At 33.9% G+C, this 23,695-nt stretch overlaps 1 protein-coding gene across 1 annotated transcript; it reads right to left on the minus strand.

Moving 5' to 3' along the window:
• Window positions 1-19,676: 19,676 nt before the first annotated feature.
• LOC124937413 (F-box protein At1g10780-like) lies at window positions 19,677-21,126 on the minus strand. The gene is made up of 3 exons (XM_047477676.1): window positions 20,388-21,126; window positions 20,007-20,287; window positions 19,677-19,913 (listed from the first exon to the last, which is right to left on the minus strand). Exons 1-3 carry the CDS (start codon window positions 21,124-21,126, stop codon window positions 19,677-19,679), a joined length of 1,257 nt encoding a protein of 418 aa, XP_047333632.1.
• Between the last annotated feature and the right edge of the window lie 2,569 nt (window positions 21,127-23,695).

A 23,695-nucleotide genomic window follows, 5' to 3' on the forward strand; every position in this document is an offset into this window, starting at 1 on the left:
ACATGATTGATCCCTGACCCAAAAAGAAGTCCAAAACCAGTTATGGTAAAACTTTTGAATGGTGGAAGTAAAAAATGATTTCCCACATCTATGCCCCGATAGACATTGTGGCAACGCGTGGTGGAACGAATTTTCAACCTATCTTCATGAAAACAACACCGATCAATGTGTCATCCACGTCCCAACTGGCTATATGGACTAGAAGGGAGAATGAAAAGGATAATTGCTCACATTTCCATCTAGGAAATCCTGATGTACTCTATCGAGCACAAGAAAGTAGTCCTTAATGAGTTAAACAAGGTCAATGTCCCTGCTAACACCACCACTAAAGAAGTAGTAAGGTTCATATCCGCTAGTTCACAACATAACATGATCGACTTTGAAGACAATAATCTTTTGACAGCCGAATCAAACCACGATAAAGCCCTTTACATTTCTATGCAAATAGAGGGAATGATTGTTCTAATGGTCTTCTAAATAATGAATCTGTTCTCAACATATATCCTTGGTAGACTCTTGAGAAGTTTAGAGTATCCCAAGATAGGATCATACCATCTAACTTGTGTGTTAGAGTTTTCGACAACTTTCATCGCGAGATAATGGGTTGCCTCAAGTGCATCGACCGAGTGGCCGACATACCCTTTCAAGTTGACTTTTGTGTCATCAACATGCAGCCTTCCTATAACTTGATTTTAGGAAGGACATGGATGCATCAAGCTAAGGCTTAAACCTATACCTTACACCAAAAGCTTAGGTTCAGCGGCAACGAACAATTTATCATAGTCAACGACAAAACATACATTACAATAGTCATTAGGTCTACCCATAATTACACCCTTGAGTTTAAACTAAGCGGGTTTGAGATATGTTCAATTCTCTCTGAAGATAAAGACTCACAAACACCCTAACTTTGGTATGTTTAGCCTCCCCTCCATGAGAATGATGTGCATAATGAGATACTTCCCTGGTATGGGCTTAGGCCCAAATGCCAATGGCATGCCATTATTCTCGGAACCATGTTGTAACATTGATCTCCACGGTCTAGGATACATCCCAACATGATTCAAAAAAAATATGCAATGAAAGGATATCCAAACAGTGCATAACTATTCTACCAACCTTGAATGGATAGTTCATATGCGAGGGACAAAGCACCTTATACTTTGAATTCCCCGAACCCTTTACCAATCTCGGTTTATAGAGACACTTTTGAGGTCTTGAAATTTTTTCAGATTGTCCTCATAATCCTAACCATTCTATTTGTGTAATTAGAAATAGAACAGACTATTGGGGCGATGCCTTGGAAAACTTGGCCCAGACTCTCAAGATAGTTGAACCAGCTTAGGAAGCCATCTGTTTAGGTCTTCAAAGAACCGACTCCCTTTCATCCTTCGATATTGTGATCGACAAAAATAGATGTCTTTCCCCTCTCATGTGTAGAGAGATGTTAAATACAATATTTGTAAGAAACCTAAGAACAATGATATTGATAGATAATCTTTTTTCTTACATGTAATAAACCCTTCGATGTAACACAAGAAGTAGACTTCGAATCTATGAGTAAAACCGATATTTCTTTTTACTCTAATTTAAACTTCGAAATCAAACACTTCTTAGTAACTAAGGAAGAGACTGTCTTCGCAGCGGAAAAGATCAATTTAAGAACGACCATTGATCCTCATATTGTATTGATCGGCCAAAGTTTAAACCCACAAGAGCGTCTAGAGTTAGTTGAGCTATTTAGAGACAACAAAGACGTCTTTGCCTAGTCATACAAGGAAATTCCAGGGATTGATCTAAAGATTACACAACATCACATTCCTTTATATCCCGATGCTAAGCTAGTAAAGTAAAAACTCAAATAGAAGAAAGACAAAGTCGTGCACAAAATCAGAGAAGAAGTCCAAATGTAACTCGAAGAAGGATTCCATGAGGTAGTAGAATATCCTACATGGATAGCTAACGTAGTTTCTGTCCTAAAGAAAGACGGGAAACTATGCGTGTCTGTAGATTATCAAGATCTAAATAAAGTCAACCCTAATGATCACTTCCCGCTACCACACATCAACATACTAGTTGACCATGCTGCCAATCATGAATTGTTATCACTCATGGACGTATTTTTAGGATACAACCAAATCCTAATGGCCCTACAAGACAAGGAAAAGACCACATTAATAATAGAGGTAGAAACCTTCTATTATAGGTTCATGCCTTTCGGTCTTAAGAACGCGGGAGCTACCTATCAAAGGTCAACACCACGATCCTTCATGACATGATTCACAAGGAAATGAAATTATATGTTGATGACATGATCCTCAAATCGATGGATCCAGAAGGACATGTCCGAAACCTAGAGAGATTCCTGCAACGAATCAGAAAATATCAGCTACGACTCAACCTAAAGAAATGTACCTTCGGAGAATTAGTAAAATGCTTGGCTTCTTAATCACACAAAGGGCATCAGAATTGATCCCTCTAAGATATAAGCAATCACGATTATGACAGTCCCTCAAAACAAGAGTGAGCTCTGTAGATTTTTGGATAAAACTAATACATTAGCTGATTCATCAACAAACTTACTATGACATTCGATCTGTTGTTTAAGCTGTTGAAGAAAGACCAAAAGTTTGTATGGGATGAAGACTGTCAACAAACGTTTGATAGAATCAATGATTACTTAAAATCCCCTCCCATACTCATGCCGCCTAGAGCCAACATTCCGCTCATCCTATACCTTACTGTAACAGACACAAACATGGGAAGCCTGTTGGTTCAAGAAAACAAGGAGAAACTAGAAACTATTGTGTAATACATCAGTAAAAGGATGAATGCGTGTGAACTAAATTACACTCCAATTGAGAAAATATGTTGGGAATTAGCATGGGTCACCAAAAGGTTGAGACACTACATGCAAGCCCACCCCATTAAGTTGGTATCAAGACTAGACCCAATCCACTTCTTGTTCCAACGAACTCTTCTATCACCTAGGCTAGCTAAATGGATGATGATGTTATTTGAATACGACTTAGCATATGGTACATAAGTCTATCAAAAGAAGCGTTGTTGCAGATTTCCTTGCTGACCAACACATCATTGTTGAGTTAGAGGATGAACTCGAATTCTATAACGAAAGAATTATGAGTATAAAATTAGACACATGGAAACTACTATTATTTGATGGAGCCTCCGAAAAATAAGGTTATAGAATTAAGATTTTGTTAGTTGAACCGAAAGGGACGTACAACCCAATATCCATAAAACTCGAGTATCCTGTCACCAATAACGAGGCCGAATACGAGGCATGCCTCTCGGGTCTCAAATTGGCATATGAAATAGTGACAACTAAGCTAAAAGTCATTAGTGACACTAACTTGGTTATATCCCAAGTCAATGGCACATGGCAAGTGAAAGGGGAAAATTAGAAACTCTACCATACCCACTTGACTAAACTCATGAACAAATTTGATCAAATATCATTTGTTCACGCTTCAAGAGGCCCAAACCGCTTTGCGGATGCCCTGGCTACTTTGGCATCCATGACTCAAATTCCTGACAAAATTAATGTCAAACCATTAAAAATCCGATAAAAGCAACGACCTACTTTTGAATTAAGAGTAGTCACTTCCCGTGAGAATTCTACTAAATCCTAGTATGATAATCTCTAAAAGTACATTGAGTATGAAGAATATTCTTCCCACTTCCGAGCTAAGGAACGATGGGCGCTATGCCAGTATTCCACCAACTATGCTTGTATTACCAATAGACTTTACCGCCGATCTTTCGATGGTCAAAACATATTTTACATAGATAATCCTAAATCTAAAAGGATCAGAGAAGAAGTACATATAGGAACATGCGGCCACACATGAATGGAAATGACTTTAGCCAAGAAAATACTTCGTTTAAGATATTATTGGAAAAACCTTGAACAAGAATGTGTGAGATATGTTAGGAACTGTCATTAATGCCAAATCTATGTTAACATGAAGCATACATCGGTCTTGCTCCTTTACATCATGACATCCTCTTGGCCCTTTTCTATATGAAGCATCAACGTAATCAAGAAAATCTATCCCCATGCGTTGAATGGAAATGATTTCATACTCGTCGCCATAGACTACTTCACCAAATGGGTTGAAGCAGCCTTCTACAAGGTCTTGAAATCATCTCAAGTGGAAAAGTTCACCTGAACTAGCATCATCACTAGATATGGACTTCTTCACGCCCTGATTTCATACAATGCTCGACACTTCTAAGAAAAAGTGTTGCAATTTCTCGACGAGTTCAAGATCGAGCATCACAAATCATCCCCCAATAGACCCCAAACCAATGGTTCGGTCGAAGCGACAAACAAAAATGTGATTAGGATTGTTAATTTAAGTAAAAGGGGGAAATTGTTAAATTAAGTTAAAGAGAGAAATTGTTAATTAAGTTGAATTATGAAAAACAATTTAATTGATTAAAATGAACTTAAGATAATTAAAATGAAAACACATGGTTTTGATGAATGAATAAAACTAAGTTCAATATTGTGTTAATGCGCAGGTAAAATCAAAGACTCGCTAACAGCAAAGCTACCATCAGTTGAAGACTCGTTAACAGCAGAGTTGCTCAAACAACAGAGTTCACCGGCAACAAAGTTGCTCAAACAACAAAGTTCTATAGCAGCAGAGCTCGCTATTAGTAAAGTTCGCTGACAGCAGAGTTACTTAAACAACAGAGTTCACTAGCAGCAGTGGTACTCAAACAGCAGAGTTGTGCCATTAGTTGAAGACTCGCTAACATCAAAGTTGCCATTAGTTGAAGACTCGCTAACAGTAGAGTTGCCATCCGCTAAAGACTCGCTAACAACAGAGTTCGATAACAGTAGAGTTGCCATCAGCTGAAGACTCGCTAACAACATAATTGCCATCAGTAGTCTCACTATCAGCCGAGCTTCTCCATTAGCAAAGTTTGCCAACAGCAGAGTTGCCATCAGTAGACTCGCTATCAGCTGAGCTGCTCCATCAGCAGTGTTCGCCAAAAACAGAGTTTCCATTAGTTGAACATTCGCTATCAGCAGTGTAGCTCATTAGTAGAGCTGATAAACAGCTGAGTTGCTAGAATCAGAGCTCTCCATTAGTAGAGTTCGCTAGTAGCTGAGCTAATCAACAACTGAGTTCGTTATGAGCAGAGTAACTCATCAATAGAGTTCGCTATCAGCTGAGTTCCACGTCAACTGAACGCTTATCAGCTAAATCAAGAATCTGAGCACTCATAAACTGCAGAACGACAAAATATACAACCAACTCTCTGCTTTGACATGCAAAATAATAAACGAATATTCTATTCCCCTGCACACTAAAACCCTATACACCAGACATACGACAAACGACGAAATGGATTTGATTGTTGCCACACCTCAAGTATAAAAAGGCATTAGAGAACAACGGTGAAGCCTCTAGTTCGGTCTCTAGAAAAATGTTGATAGATAAATCAATTTCAAACAATCCTTTAAGATTTTAAATAAAAAACAAAATTCGTAATCAGGTGTAGCCAAAATTTTGTAGAATGGTTATAGCCAAAACCACGTCCATTGGATAAGCGCACCCACATCTCAATGTATCGGCTAACGCTTGTTAGCATCATTAACGGAATGCCCAAACGCCAACGACACTAGATGAACCACTAACTGAATGTGCTAACACGCATGAAATGAAATTGTTTCAACCACCAATGTCGTCTTCATCGCGATGTCGGAGAGATAATGATGAAATCACATTCTTTAATTTTCCAAAAGTGGAACTTCCTCCACAGTCAACCAAAATGGCTGATTCAAAATCTAAAATGACCAGCCTACTTCGGTGAACATTTCTCCTACATCAATAAGGATGATTCATCCCTATTTCGTCAAGTTGGCTCAAGAATAGCCAAAACGCCATTAATGGCTTTTGACTGATTCAATCCACTTGAAGCCTTCATCAACACAGGAAGGCTATAAATAATCTCCCCCAACACTTGCGAAGGCAAGAAATAACATCTCAAGCCCTGAAACAAAAGAAATCAAAAATCTGCCATTGAAGCTCAAAACTTCGGATTTTTTGAATGTTCTATTTAAGGCTCTAAAGCTTGGATCCAGGCATCCCAAGAGCTTCCCTAAGGTTTAAGGATTATTCTCCAATCCTTAATAAGCTTTCAACCCTCCCAAGTTTGTATGTTGTGATCAGGTTCTTGAGTTTGATGATTGAAGATCGATCTTATGATAATTTATGAGCTTTCTTTAAAAGCCAGAACCGATCAAACAGTCTAAAAAAGAAGAACTCAATTTTGAATTTAAAAAACTAAAAAAAACGAATTTGTTGTTCTTGGGCCAATCTTTGAAGATCAACCTAGAAAGTTTCCTAACATGATTGTAATGATGTTGGGTAACTATTTTGATCATGTTTCATCCATCCCAATCATGTTTGATAAAAATCAAAAATTTCAAAATAATTAAAAATTTTGAGTTCTTGATATGGTCGAAATAAACATTCAATGTTCTTGTTTTGGTATCAATCAAATATATGAGGTACAAGGAAGTTATTGACTAGCTCCTTTCACTTCAAAACAATTTTAAAACAAAAACTCGATTTTTAGCTACAAACTATTTTAAATGAATTGATCATCATCTAGGTAGATTGATACTTTGGGATGATGATCTAAAGGTTCATATGAGCTTTGTGAAGCTATCCAGACCCTTACATCGAAAAATCTAAGACCCCATTAAAATTGCAAAAACTGCAATTTTGTTGTTCTTGAGGACCGAAAGGTCCGACCGAAAAACTTAACCTAACACCGACAGGTCCGACCGAAAAACTTAACCTAACACCGACAGGTCCGACTAAGGCTTGTTAGCTAGGACTAATAGGTCCGACTAATGTTCTTCATCGAGGACCGAGATGTCCGACTAAGGATTTTGACATCTGTATGAGAGTTAGGACCTAGGACTGAGAACTCAAGAACTTATGACTGATGACCTCCACCTAGAACCGAAGAATCTCAACCTTGACTGAAATTCATAGACCTTGGACCGATGAACTTAGCCTAGAGTTAACTCAAGACCGGGGGTTTATACACCATGATCGAAAATCTCAATCAAGGACCGAGAGTCCTTTGCACCTCGACCGAGGCTTCTTAGCCCAAACCGATGGGTAGAACCGAAGGTCTCGGACCCCGACCGATGAAAATGAACCCAAGGCCTAAAACAGCGGTCAAAAGGCCTATTTAGTTCCCTTTTCAAAATTCTAAAATTATTTTGGTAATTTTGAAGCCTCAAATCATTTTCTAAAAATCTTGAAAAATTAAAAAAAGTTTTCAAAATATTTTTGAATGTTTTCCACAAAAATATTTTGGCAATAAACTATATAGGATTTATGTTTAAACCTTAATGCCTTTAAAATGACTGATGTTCTTCAAGTACTTTCCTCCCTAAGTTATCAGCAATAACATGTACTAACATTTAAATAACTGTTTTTTACAATTATTTAAATAACGCACAAACTTTATGCATGCTTAGGACCGGAAGAATAACTGGTAAAAATAAAATGATATACAATAGGTTTTTAAAACCAAATTTATAAGTAGAGACCATTTTTAAAACGGGTACGAAGGATGAAGCGCGAAACCCATTTTCCAAGTATCACGAAACTACGAACTAAAAGAAACCACAACCTATACGTTTGTATATGTATGTCATTTTATTGATTTTTAAAAATCAATTGGCGACTTTCTTTCAAAACAAAATAATCTTTTAAATTAATTTTGTTTAAATTAATTATGCTAAATTAATTTAAACAAACAAATTTCTAAAAATTAAATTGTAATTTGATTACCGTAGATTCCTGGATTATTTACAATTGAACCTCGAATTAATTATTTTTAATTAATTTCAAAAGTTATCAGGAATTATTATAAATCTTTTAAAAATATTGTTTTATTTTAAAAGAAAATTCCTGACATGCAAAACGAGATATAAATTTCTCGACCATCGAGCTTTTTACGGAAACAAAGCAAAAAGTTTTTATGGGGTTACAGAAATAAAGAACTCTTTCTAGATTATTTGCTAAGTGGAATATAGAAGTTTAACAAACATTGTACATGAGTTAAATTTAATAGCACACATATTAAAAGATTTTACATAAAAATTAACCTACCAATTCAACATTGGTGTGCTAAACAAAGTGCAATTCACATAAAATATTATTCAATAAAAGAACTAAACACATTGATATTGATTGTTATGCAAACAATATAAAAATGGTTACATAAATTTGAATTACACCTAAACAAAACAACAAATTGTAGACATTTCCACCAAATCAGTCTATGAAAGTCACCTAATAAGGGATATTTAACAAAATGACCCCAATATTGATCGGTTTTTGGGAAATGACTCAAGCCTCATAATGTTTGCATAAATGACCTTTACTTCATGTACAAAGTCCAAAATATCTCTTTGCATCCCGCGAATCATATATTCTCGTGAAGCAAAGAGGTAGCATGTGAATTTTTCATAATGCCCTTAATATTTAATATATTTTCACCATTTTTTCTAACCCTTTTCTTTCCCGTTCTCTCTCTTCTCGGTCTTCGTCCCCTTCTCTCTAAACTTAAACACTAAACCGTAAGTGACTCCCTCTCCCTATAACCTAAACTGTAAGCGGCGATGGAGTCTTTGGTTGGAGAGATTAAGTCTTTTCTCAGATCCGGTGAGCAGTGAAGTATTTCGTTGCAAAGATGGAGTCTTTTCCCAGATCTGGTGAGCGTTGAAATCTTTGGTGCCATAGGTGCCTTAATTGGAAGATAAACAGGCTTCGAGTCGCTTCCAGACTGAATTGAAGACAAGGAAGTTATACTTTGAAACATAAATCACATAAAAATGCACATTAAAAGTGCGTCGCATCACGCAATCGTGTCACGTGAAGCGTGGAAGGCAAAGAGGCCGCGCATGTTTCGACACGCGCCAAACTCTATTTATAAGTCCCTCTTCTCGTGACGCGTCCCTTCCTTAGGTTATAATATTTCATATCTCGTCGTCTCGTCTCTCTCTAGATGCTCATCTTCACTACTTCCTCGAGTTGACTCATTTGACTCGTCTCATCGTTTCTTCAAACATCGTCTTCATTATTCAAGTGAGTATGAGTTTAGGGTTTTAGTTTTAGGTTTAAGGTTTAGCGAAAGTTTGTCTCGTCACACGGAGGTTTAGGGTCTTTCATTTATTCATTTTAACTTACTTGTTGTTCCTGTTGAAGATGACATGAACCACCATTACTGAGTTTCCTGGTAGGGTTTTTTGGAAATCCTCCCTCACCCTCATTAAGATCGCTAACAAGTTTGATAATATCGATATTATAAAGAGAGCTCTGAATACTAAATTCCAATATTTATTTAGAGCCATGGGCGTGCTGTTCTCAGGAACAATAGTCCATCAAATACTGTTCAGAAAAATCAGCTCAATCTCGAAGAAGATGATGTTCATGGTGAACGGAGAGGAGTTTTCCTCTGGTATGAAGGAGTATTTTCATGGTGACATACCTCAACTTTAGTAGATTCCCTATGGTGAATGAAGATAAAGAATGTCGACCTTGTCCACCTTTGTTGGTTAAGGATTTTGACAACTATTATAATTTCCGACTTTGAGTCATCTTTTCTTTCATTCTCTAATAAGGAAGATGCATATAAGATGGGGCTGGTGTGCTTGATTTTCCAGTACCTCTTTTTATTTGACCCAAGGAGGATTGTAAGTATCAAAATCTTATTCATAGTGGAGGACATTGAAACTTTTCTCCGATTTCTATGAAGAAAGGTGTCCTTTAGAGCCACCTTGAAGGATGTTAACAAGGAAATGAAACACCACAGGTCCATGTATTTGGCCATGAAGAAGCAGCCGTAGGCGCTAAAGAAGAATAAGGCAACATGGAATATTGATTTTGCTGCTTATAACGTATATGGGTTCACACTAACCTTCCAAGTGTGGACCTATAATGTCATTAAAACCTTTTCCCCTAAAGTTTTCACAAGAAAAGAGCTTCACGAGCCATTCTGCCCAAGGATATTACTTTATAAATCCAGTAGAACTCCATTACGGAGATAATGACTACCCTAAAGGGAAAAGTAGTGACTAAGATGGAAGAGTTTGAAATGGAGAAGAGCTTGTATAGTGGGGTGGACTTTGAAGAAATGGAGGACAATTCTTTTGATGATTCCTTTGAGGGAGTTACAGATGGAATGAAGAGAAAGCCTGAAGATGAAGATGATGTAGATACTACTCCTAAGCCTACGAAGAGGAGGAAATTACTTACTCCCAAATCTACTCTCAAACATGCTAAGAGGATACTACTTACTCCTCCCCTAGTCCCCTTAATAGTAGCCCTAACACAACAACATCTTTTGTCCCTACCGCGATATCATCACTTACACCTGCACTTGCACCTGCACGTCCACTACCTACACCCGTTGGATATAAATGTGATCAACTTAAGGAGAGGGTGTCATAGAGATTAAAAGAGAGATAATTATCATCAAAGAGAATAAGGCCAATCACATTCTTCAGTTGAACCAGATGGCTCATAATATGGTCAACTAGAGGGCCATATTATTAGCGAAACTACATGAGAAGTTGAAGTTGTTGTATGGTTTGCGTGACACGAATCACGAATTGTATTATAAGTGTCAGGTTCGCGTGACACGAATCAAAAATTGTATGGTTTGCGTGACGCGAATTGACGTGAATTATTTTCATTGTACAAGAGCAAAAGGAGAAGGAATTGCAGGAGAAAGGAGATGAAGAAGGAGGAGAAGAATAAGAAAAAGAAGAAGGAGATGAAGAAGGAATTGTAGGAGAAGGAGATAAAGGAGGAGCATGATAAGAAGGATGGAAATGTAAAGAAGAATGAGAAGTTAGAGAATGAGAAGGAGGACGAGAATGAGAAAAAGGATGAGAATGAGAAGGAGGATGAGAAAGAGGAGGTATAGAAGGTAGTAGAGAATGATGAAATGTTGCTCAACCAATTTGTGAGACAGAAAATGACCAATTTAAGAAGGAAGGAAGAGAACGAGAAGAAGGAGAAGGAGGAGCAAGAGAAGAAGAAGCTGAAACAAGAGAAGGAGAAGAAGCAAAAATAAGAGAAGTATGATGATGATATAAAAGAATTCAAGACTCCTCCTCTTTCAATAATATTTGGGCGAAAGAGGAACAAGAAGCCGAAAAATGATTACTTGTTCACCAACCCTTTAGGAAAACAGATAAAGATAAATGATCTTTTAATGGTCAATCCCCTTGTCAAATTTGAAGAGCATTTGATGACTAAATTGCATGCATGATTGAAAACTCTAGAGACCGAAAAGAAATGCATGCATGTCAATACTAGCCTTACAGACTCGGAATTCTTTAATAGATTTCTGAAAAGGAAATGTCTCCAAGATGCGGTATGTTTGAGTTTGTTCATTATAATTGTTCAGTCATGACGCGAATTTATAGTCTGCATTATGAAAAGTCATGTTCGGGATGCAAAGTCATGATTGTATATAGTTCACGTCATGAGAAGTTAAGTTAGTATTGTATTAAATTATTTTCCAGTGTGCAGGAAATCAATTCCAATTGCTTCCTTCTCAGAAAACGAATTTCCCTCTATCCAAAGACATATGAGAACAATTTCACTATTATTGATTGTATACTCGTAGGTAGGTTCACACTACAGTACCCAAAGTTTGATAAAGATCTCGTTGAATTTAGCATTGACGACTTTATGGAGTATTATTGGTGTTCTCTGAATAGATATATGGTCGCATGAAAGAAGTGGATGACATTTATGTCCCCCTAAACCTCGGTAACCTTCACTTGTAATTTGCGTTGTGCGTCTAAAAGAATGGCGTATCGACGTCTACGACTGTGAGCAAATAGTTTATAAGGAGCATGATATGGATAAATTTATGAAATCAATGTGTGAAATATTTCCCTATGTACTTGATAAAGCGATGTCTACTCCTAAAAAATAAAGATATCATCTGCTTAGCTTGGATGCGATGAAATACATAAGACTTCCACACTGAGAAGTCCCCAAAGCAGCGAAGAGTAGGGATTGTGGTGTGTTTGTAGTTATGTATCTGGAGTACCTGACTGCTAATTGAGGTATATCACCTATGACCTCAACTAACGTGACTTTTTGGAGAAGGAAGTGATCAGTTAGGTTATTCCACCAAATTATAGAATCATAGGTGAATAATTCCCATGTTTGATAAATACATTTCTTCCTTCTATTGATATTGTAAATACATTTATTCTTTATTCTGTCGTGATTGTATTCCCATGTTGATGTAATTTTATTAATTTTACTTTAGCAAATCACTCATGATTGTATGGTTCGCGTGACGCGACATTGTGATTTTATGTTCGTGTGACGCGAATGATATGTTCGCGTGTCACAAATTCTTTACTTTGATGTAATTTTTTTGAAAGTCACATAATATATCATTAATAAACCAAGTCAACAACACAATACACAAGAATAAAGGATACTTAATTGAGTACTTAATTAAGAACAATAAATGTATTCACAATCAATAGAAGAATAAAGAATTAATCAGAATATCAAATCACAAATTCAAGCTCAAGAAGTTGAAGGATGTGTAAATGATGATGCTCTTTTAGTAGATGGTGCATGCATCACTACTAAGCATGTTGCCCTGTTATGACTTTGACCACCACATGAGCTGCATCGTCTCCGGACCTTAAGGACCTCACATTGGGATGACCTACACTTTGTTATTGTCCGCCCTTTCTTAACCTTAATAGGTGGTTTTAGGCACACATGTTGTTTGATAATTTCGGGAATATCCTAATCTTCTTCATCACAAATAGGATAACAAGTCTCCGAATATGCATTCATCCACGATTGAGTTGAGTAATACCTTGAGTAGAAGTCATAGGGAACCAAATTCCAGTGACAGGCAACATTTAGGACATGCATACACAGAAGACATGATACTTCAAATACCCTACAACTGAAGGTCATGTATGTGAAATTGACTTTAAAATGGGACTCACTATCATGCACATAAAACTTGAATCGGTTAAGCGGGCAGACATTATTAAATTTGGCCTTCTCGAATTGCTCACATATTAACTTTCATAATTTGGAGATAAATGTTTTTTGTGGTTGGATGCTTTTCTCTTCTATTATGAAACCATTGATGTATTATGTATCTTAAATAGTCAGTCAATGTTGTTATTGGATACTTGCTGGCATTCCTACTCTAACTATTATAGCCATCGGCATAATTGCTTGTGAGTTGATTGTATCGTTTAGTGGGGAAAAAGGCTCGACTTCATCTCTGGAACCTAATTTCTTCCAAATAGGCAGCAATCCTATGGTCCTTAACCCTGATCATGTCAAAATGCCGATTAAAGTTGAATACTATGTACACACGATAAGCCAAATAAAACTTCACATGCAGTTATCTTTTTTGAATTTGGCTATAATATTCATCTTGATGTGATATGTGCATGCACTGTGGTTTGATTCTAGTATAACTGCAGACAAGGCATTGACGATGCTTGGGTGTCTATCGGATACGAAGACGAGATCCTCGACTAATCCAATTGTTTATCTAAGTTTTTGCATAAAATAAGTCCAGGAGTTATTATTCTCTAAATCAACGATGCCGAAAATAACATGATATAGTTTCTCATTCGCATGCAAAGCTATCGCCACCAATAGCTGATCTCCAATCTTGTGCTTAAGAAAAATGGCATCGACGCACAATACATGATGCCAACAGGTGTTGAAACCCCTAATTGAAACACCTAGGGACATAAAAAATATACCTGAAGTGGTTAAGCTCATCCGTCTAGATGTCTATTATGGTACCCAAATTATTCTTCTCCAACATGTACAGGTATGATGACAATTTACCATAGGAATCCTTTATAGTTTATCGCACCACCATTAAGGCTTTTCCCTTAACCTTTAAGCTTTATTATAACTCATATTTATCCCATAATTTGTCTATATGTCTTCAATTATTTTCTTAGGCATGTAGTCATAGTGATGGTCCATGTACTTACTCTATATGTACTCCTCAATAACCCATGATGGTGTTTGAATTTTTTTATTTTGCCTCCTCAGAAATGAGAATGTATGATGTTGTTCAAATTTTCGAATCTCAAACATCTCCGAGAATTTACCTTTCAAAGAACGCAATCTCCACTTGCATTTCTCATCCACACATTTCAAATATCAAAGTTGTTTTCCTGACTTTTCCGTTTTAAATTCAAAATGATCAGTCATCACATAGTTATATAATCTCAGTTGAAGTTCTTTTTTATTCTCAAACAAAGCACCGACATCCAATACGATTTCGCTAGTTAATGCCATCCCAAGTGATTGCTCTATCGTAGGTATTGATGATTACTCTGTCGTAGGTATTGATGATCTCTCTGTCGAAGGTGTATGTATGGATGATCGCTCAATCATAGGTATTGATGATCGTTGAGGCGTAGGTGCAAATGCTGGTGCGACACTAGTAGTAGTAGTAATTCAGTCACTAACCCGTTCATTATGACGCAAAGATGAGTTTTCTTCTCTTGCTTCATTTTGACTTTCAAAGACATCTTGCTGAAACATATCAAAAACCATTCATAATATACTTTTTTGAGTTGGGTTTATAAGTAGTGGTAATATACTTTCTTGAGTTGGGTATGTAAATAGTTGTATATTTTCTTGAGTAAGTGGTGACTTCTCTACTACATAGACACACAGTGGTGACACAGTATGACCCGAAATCAACTGTGATAAATAGGTGCTACATCCTTGTCTTGATCGATAACAACAAGGGTAGAATTTTGCATGCCCGGAACATTATACTTGACTTGAAGCACTAAATCATATGTAGATTTATCCACGTTAAGAGTATCATAGATGATATCAACTAATTCGACAAATGTATTATTTTAGGGGTAAATCTAAAGTTTTGCATGAATTTGTAACAAAAGACCTAACACCATTAGTAATTTTCCACTATCCATTATACAAAACAAATACTTCATTTACTTCAACTGCAATTGAAAACAGTGAATGGATAAATAATATTATGGTTCATGTTACGAGAGTATCGCGTCAAGAGAGTATCGCGTCAAGAGAGTATGGTTCGCGTCACGAGAGTATGGTTCACGTCACCATACTCTATGACGCGAACCAATACATTCTTTAGGTTCAAGTCACTAACAAATACATGGAAACTGTAACATAACATAAAATGAAATAATGACATACCCATTGATGGTGTCTTATTCAAAAGGGAGAATGCCAATGCAAAGAGATTCCAAAGAGAAAATTTCAGGATGGTTGTCTTTGCGTACAAGTCGTTGTGTTCGCTGTTTACGGTTTAAGGAGAGGGAGTCGCTTACGATTTAGGGTTTAGATTTTGAGTGAAGGGGGAGAAGATCGAGAAGCGAGTGAATGTGAAAGAAGGGGGGAAGAAAAAAATGAGGGAAATATATTAAATATTAAGAGCATTATGGACATTTCACAAGCTACCTCTTCACGTCATGAGAATACATGTTTCGCGTGACGCGAAGAAGTATTTTTGACTTTATACATATCGAAAATGTTATTCATGCAAACATTATGAGGCCTGAGTCATTTCCCATAAATCGACTAAAATGTATTTTGTCAAATTCCCCTAACATAGCTTTAATTAGTTTCCCCAAATTATAATCTTACACACGATCTTCTCATCTCTTGAATTCTTTCATCAACTACACTTCCTTAAAGATCTTATTTTCTTTTCTACTTTAATTATTTTACAAAGAAATGTAACATTTAGTATATTGTGATATATTTTTTTGGAAAATAGTTTAACACTATTTTATTAAGAACCCAAAAGTGGGAGAAAGGGTCAATTATCAAAGTTAGACAAACCCTAGCTTTGAATAAAAGAATCAAACGACCCTAGAGTATCTGATTAGAAACAAAAAAAATAGAGATTACAGACAACTAAAGCATACCAATCATTTTATTTAACATTCTTGTTCAATGTAGCCAATATCATTTCCGCTACTTTCGGATCCCAATCTGCTACTCTCGCAGCCCACCTACTTTTTCTAATCACTTGTTTGGCTCTATTCTTGTTTATTGGTGATTGAACTGTTACATTTGATTATGATTGTTTGTGAGCATTGACTTCATTCCTTTGGATCAATTTTATTTTAGAGGAGCCAACACTAATCTGATAAAAGGAATTATATTTTAGTATTTTAGGAATTTCACATTTACCTTCAAAATTCTTTGCTTCATTTTTGTCTAACTTGTTTCGGTGTACTTTCAAAGTTTTCTCTTCACTATAATCCACTTCATTCTTATCACTTCCTTCCTCTGACTCTTCATCTTCTTCTTTCTCCAATTTTTCATCTTTCATTTCATTTAATTCTTCATAATTCCCATCATCTACATCTCCATCTTTAGCTTCCTCATTTTGATTGTCTAATTCTTCAGTTTTAGCTTCCTCATTTTACTCCTAAAGTTTTATCTTTTCCTTCTGTTCTTCAATTGCTTTTGCACATTTATTACTAGAATGTTCAAAAGTATTGAAGAACATACATCTGTTTGTCCTCCATTCATACGTAATATTCTGTGGGTTTGCTTGTTCTATCAACTACTGTCATCTTTGTTGGTAAAGTGCTTCTAAGATGCACTTAAATTCTTATCTTAACATATGTGATGTGTTTGTTTTCCTCCGTTATTGGGTCCATATATAATGGCTTTCCCAATAGACTAGAGAAATGGCTAAGTGATTCTGCATTATACATATGAGCTGGAATGTTCCTTAGTTTGAACCAAATTTGAGTTGTTTCTTTCGGTTTGCTGAGTAGGTTCGTACCTTCGGACCATTTTTCTAGCTTCATACAGTTTGACCTAACATATGTGTGTCCCAACATCAGAATATTTTCCAAATTTGGTCCCTGCTTAAATTTCAAGAAATAGAGATCATTGATATTTGCTGATACCTTTTCCAGTCCCATATGCTATCATTGTTTTAGCAAAATATCCTTAGTGATTGAGAAAGATACACGATTCATGCCTATGTAGTTCCCAACTACTACATTTTCCCATTCTTTAATGATTTTTTTCTCCACTTCAACCGGCAATTTAAACTCAAAAGGGGATTTAAGAATCTGAATTTTTGGTTTAAAATCTTCCAGGTAAGTTTTGCCTTTATATTTCTCCCCATCTTCATATTTGTGTCCTGAATTTTTCTTCCAAACTCCATTAACTTTCCAACTGGAATTACTTCTGATAGTATAGGTCTTGGTTTTTGGGCACTTCATAAGCTCCCTCATTGTTTCCACAAACCAACTAACTATTCTTGTATTTCTCTTGTTTTAGTAAGTTCCAATCCTGAAGTTAGTGAATATTGAGTTGGATAGTGGTTTGCTATATTTTTTCCTTACTGAGCAGAATCTCTCATTTCTTTGCTTGGAACAATAATGTCGTAATCTGATTCTTGAGTCCGTAGAGATTTGCCCTTTCATTGTATTCAAACTTCAATATTTCATCATTTTTGATTTCAGGCTTCAAACTTTCAGTTTCATTCTGCATTCTTTCCTCAATCTTCTAAGAGCTCTGTTTCTGCATTTTTGATTTCTTAGAAATCTATTTTTTTCCTGTTTCATCTATCGTTTTCTTGCTTGAACATACTGTTTTGATGATATTTTACAATAACAAAGTTTTTTAAATACTTAAACTAGAATTGATAATCACATGGATAATGACTAAATAGAATTGACATGACTTAGAAAAAAAATATTCAATAAAAATATTTTGCTTAATATATTTTTTTAAAATAAAAGTGAAAGTCATAATGATAAAATGTAATGATAGTTTTTAACTTTAAAAAAAGAAACAATTTATATAAGAGGAAAATACAAAATTGGGGTCTAATTTAAATAGTGTTTTGCTATAAGGCTCAAATTAAAATTTTAAGGCTCCAACTTATGTTAATGCACAGAATAAATACAAAGATTTCAAATCAGTGATTTGTGTGGTTGATATTTGAGGTTTAAAAAAACAGTTGTTTAAAAATGAATAATTGGTAATGATTTTGAAAATTGTGAATTTTTTTATAAAATAATTAAAAATATTAATATATAAAGTAATGATAGAGGAGCTTAACATTTTAAATTTTATTTATTTTTTTTGTTTTATTCCTTAATAATTTCTCTCTCTTCTCTTTATTAATTATTTATTTTTATCTCTTTAATCTTGATTAATTAATTATTTATATTATTAATTTGTAAATATATGTTTATATATTTTATTATTTAACTTATTTATAAAATTTAAAATAATAAATTAAATAAAAAATTATATATTTTCAAATATATATAATATTTGATAAATATATATTTAAAATAATAAAAAATTAAATATAAAAAATCTTATTTTCTTAATTAATTATTTCTTTCCTCTATTAATATATATATATATATATATATATATATATATATATATATATATATATATATTAATAATTTATTTATTAGTTTTTAAAATGAGTTATAATAAAAAATAAAAATTTGTTAAGATAAACTAACTCAAATCAAATCATACTAATATTTAAAATAAATATAACTCAAACTATATGATATATTAATATTCAATTATAAATAATAATAAAAAAATTTGATAAAAGTTAATCCAATATGATAATATAAGAAGAGAGAATATATAACATTTTGAGTTAATTAAATAAGTTTATAATATAATTCATAAGAAAATGAAATATAAAAAAACTTAAAGAAAGAAAAAAGGAAAAACAACTAGTAAAGAGTTTAAGTAAAAAAATATATATAATTTTAAAAATTATATATTTAAATATTTTATTTATTTATTTTCCTTATTATAACTAATTTTAAAAACAAATAAATATATAAATTATATATATAGGAGAGAAATAATTAATTTAAAAAAATTAAGAATTTTTATATTAATTTTTTATTATCTTAATTTATCAAATATAATATATATTTTTTATTTAATTTGTTATTGTGCCTATTATTATTATTCTAAATTTCTTATAAATAAATAAATTAAATAATAAAATATATAAATATATATGTATAACTTAACTATAAAAATAAAATATTAATAAAGATCGAAAAAGATATAAAAAATAAATGATTAATAAAGAGAAGAGAGAGAAATTATTAATGAACTAGAGAGAGATAAATAAAATTTGAAATATTGAGTCAACAAATCTACTCAGTCTTCCAACTCATTTTGTAAGAGGTGAGATATGTATTTTGAATAAAGTTATTTAAATAACACAAATCGAACCAATCCAATGAGATGACAAAGAACTCTTAAAATGAAATTCACAAACTTTATAATATGTAATTCAAATTATTTGAAATGATTTCTATAGTTAAATTCAACCATATATTGAAGTACATCTTGTTAATTCAATTGAGAGAACACTAATTGAGAGAACAGTGTTATGATACAAACCACCCTCCCATGAATTGAAGGTTGATGTGTTAATAAGACAAATCTTCAAAATGTTCAGGAAAAAGCTGATCATCATCAATTAGAATAAAAATTAAGAAGAAAAGAAAAAGGGAACAAACACAAAATATGTTGGTATCTTTCTTTTTATAACTATTGAATTGTGACAATGTTATGGTTGAAGTATCGAAACCTGCAAATGTCCTGGAAAAAGTCATCGGCACTACTATGGCTGCTTTTCATGTCAAGGATCCTGATTGTCATATTCCTCAAATTTCTGCCACACAATAATAGTGATTCAAGTGTGCTCATTTTCTGTTCAGCATTCAGAGGGGACCTAACTGTTATTACTACCTCCTCTAGTGATGGGATCATAAATCTTGAATCCAACTTTGCAAATAAATAAACACAATTAATGAAATTAGGATAGATTTGTTAGTTTGAGATAGGTAGAGGAAGAAGTAAACACAAAAAAGTCTTTACATTTTTTAGACTGTTCTTCTGGCTAAGGGCAGCAAACATGGCACCATGCATGTCAAACTTTTGGAGCTTTGAATGGCTATTGAAGAAATCCACCAAATCAATCTCAGGGAATGGCAGAAGGCTATCAAAGTCACCAGTGAATTCAACCTTCATAAATAAATGTTTCACCCCATTTGTCAAACTAAGTATTTTACTCACAGCTTCCCAACACCATTGGATACCCCTTATGGACAAAAACTCAACTGCTCCAAGTTTACCAAAATGTACCATATTTACTCTCCCTAGATGAATAAATGAATGAAGCTCAATCATTATTATATTGGGTATTTAGTAGTAATTTAGGAATAATACAAGCTGCAAGTTAGGATTTTTTTTTATTACCTGAATGATTTGCAATGGAGAGATTCCTCAACCGTTTGGTCTCACATGCCTTGATCCAACTACAACCTTGCACCTCTAGAGACTCAATATATGGAGAATCCAGTGTGAGTGAGCAATTACCCACACCATAAAAATCAAGCTTACAGTTCACAAGACACGGCAAGTTGATATTAATTGATTCCAGTCCCTCCAAAGCTACCAATGACAGATGAGTAAGGTTGGGGCATGCCTGTAGGGCATCCGAGAGTGCAGAATCTTCCACACATGCACCCACAATCTCAAGATTTCTAAGATTCTGAAAAGTTTCCCATTTGGGAGAATTAACCATAAACACACTCCACAGTTTCATTGACTCTAACTTCATTGCAATCCCAATGCCATTCAATTTTGAGGGTTCATCCTGGCATTGCTGCTGGACAAGATTGTCCATTCTTAGCTCAAGGCGCTTCAGAGATGGACTCAAATGGGATAGCCATGAAGCAAGGCCTGCACCTGTGAAAGGGCAGTAAACAACTAATTCTTCCAACTCAGACATTGATGACACCATTTGGTTCACAATGTTATCTATTGTTTCTTTTCCAGTCAGTTTGTCATAAAGATTTCGCTGGAAGTATAAGTTTTTCTGATAAGGAATTGAGTCCTTCCATTGCTTCGAAACACAGTTTGAGGCTGCCACGTCCTTGGCATTGCTCACGAATGAGAGAATGTATTGAAACAAGTGCAATGGCAGGGAATCCATCCTGTGAGACATTTTATGCAACTAGTTAGTTGTAAGAAATCCACCATTCAATATTCAATCAAATGAACACTAAAACACCAAGCAGTGTTCAGAGGTTTCAATTGATGCATCTGTTAATTATGAGTCATGTACATAAGCTCTACCAATTCTAAATTCTAATTCACAAGTTATCATTGACAAAGTTTAAGCTTAATTTACAGTCTAAGCATATTTTGCTAACTCCCTTTGTTGATCAATACAAAGATTCTTTTAGCAATATTAAAAATACATAGGATGTTTGAAGGAAAGCAACTAATATCATTCAAGTGGATATTTCAATGTCACCACTTCAGTAGCAAGAACATATATCCAGATTGTCCTCCTAGACTAGTATTTTATAATAGAAACATTATTAACCCTTGAAGATTCATAAACATGATTTTTTAAGGGAGATAAGAAAACTTACATTGAGTTGGAAATTAAAAAGTTATAGAGAGATCTATCAGATATAGAGAGAAAAAGAAGCAAATATGACTTTTGCTGAATATTGAAGGCGCGTGTATATAACAAAGGAAGAGACTTTTCAAATTTCAAAAAGAAATGAATATTTTTGTGCAGCTCTAACAAACAACCCGCTTTGGTTTTTGAAATGTTTTAAATATTTGACCGTTCCAACCTCCAACAGTCCAAAAATTGAATATTTGATCTTAAATTAATTTTCAAAAATATTTTAAATATTTATTAAGAAAAAAACTGATATATAAAATAATATTATATATGAGGAGAGAATTTGGGAAATCAAATAATTTTTCATTCAAAAAGAAAGGTGAAGAGGTAAGAGAAATAAATTATTTTACATTTTGATTTGATCATTTTATTCTCTCTAATTCATTCATTCAAATTTTCTCTCTAATCATTTCTATTATAAATATATTTATAGTATAAAAAATAAAATCATGACTAATTAATTTAGTTATATATATATTATAATTCTTAAAACATAGTAGACATAACTACAAAAATATTAATTATAAAATTATTATGAATTCATTTATATAAAATATTATTGATTCGCTCAATATTTGGGCATTCTGTGTGGATGTCGTCTACTCCATAAGGTCGTCTTTTGGGACACTCCAGTCTTCCGCGTTGACCTGATTAAGCATAAACTTTCTTTACCATGCCACTCGAAACTTGCTTTACCGTGCCATTCGTTGTCGCAAGTTGTCGTCTGTTACTGACGACCATGCACAGCGGTATTAAGTAATTTTATACGTAATTATTTTTATTTATTTTTAATTCCCTGTAAAATAAATAAACATCATTAAAAAAAATCATATGAACTTATTCTACTTAATTTATTTATTTATTCTTTTGATATTTTAGTGTTATTTGGCCAATGCCCCAAACTAAATTAATCAAAAAAACCGGTTAAATAGCGTAATTTTCGAATGAATTTTTATTATAATCTCGGTTTAAAAAGCCTTTATATAAAATCAGGTTGACTCGGGATTACTTACAAGTTATAAATTCAAGTGTAAAAATCGAGTGTGTATATAATGCCCTTCTTGAATCAAATTTTGATGAAAATATTTCGATTTGATAAACGCAAATCCAAGTTTAACAAATAAGTATTGATTTATAACCCCGAATTCACAATCTTTCTTATAGAGATTTGTTTTTAGTGAAGATATAGAAAGACACAACCTTACCATTCTTGTTTTTGGTGGTGTCCTTGTATGAAAAACATATAAGAAGTATCATGATCTTATCCCTTCTCGTGAATGATCGTGAACAATTTTGTAACCTTCTCGTGAACGATGTATAATGTATAAATCATTTGAGATGATGTGAACAATCTTGTAACTTTCTCGTGAACATTATATAACGTATGAATTGTTTAAGATAGTGTGACGATCTTATAATATTCTCGTGAATGATGTAAAATATAGAAATCATTTAAGATGATGTAAATGATTTTGTACCATTATAGTGAATGATGTATAACGTAGGAATTGCTTGAGATAATGTGACCGATCTTGAAATCTTCTCGTGAATGATATATTACATAAGTATCATTTGAGAGGATGTGAACGATCTTGTAACCCTCTCGTGAATAATGTATAAAGTATGAACTATTTGAGATGATGTGAACAATCGTGTAATCTTCTTGTAAACTATGTATATTTCTAGGAATTGTTTGAGAAGATGTGAATAATCTTGTAACCATCTTATGAACAATGTATAACGTAGGAATAGTTTGAGAATATGTGAATGATTTATAACCTTCTCATGAACGATGTATAATGTAGTAATCATTTGAGATGATGTGAACAATCTTGTAACCTTCTTGTGAACGATGTATAACGTATGAATCATTTGAGATGATATGATCGTGTAACATTCTCATTAACAATGCATAAAGTAAGAATCATTTGAAAATATGTGAATGATCTTGCAACCTTCTCATGAACGATGTATAACATATGAATCATTTGAGATGATGTGAACGATCTTGTAACCTTCTCATGAACTATGTATAACGTATGAAGCATTTTAGAAGATGTGAACAATCTTGTAACCTTCTCAT

Source organism: Impatiens glandulifera, chromosome 5, assembly GCF_907164915.1.
Source record: "Impatiens glandulifera chromosome 5, dImpGla2.1, whole genome shotgun sequence".
NCBI lineage: Eukaryota > Viridiplantae > Streptophyta > Magnoliopsida > Ericales > Balsaminaceae > Impatiens > Impatiens glandulifera.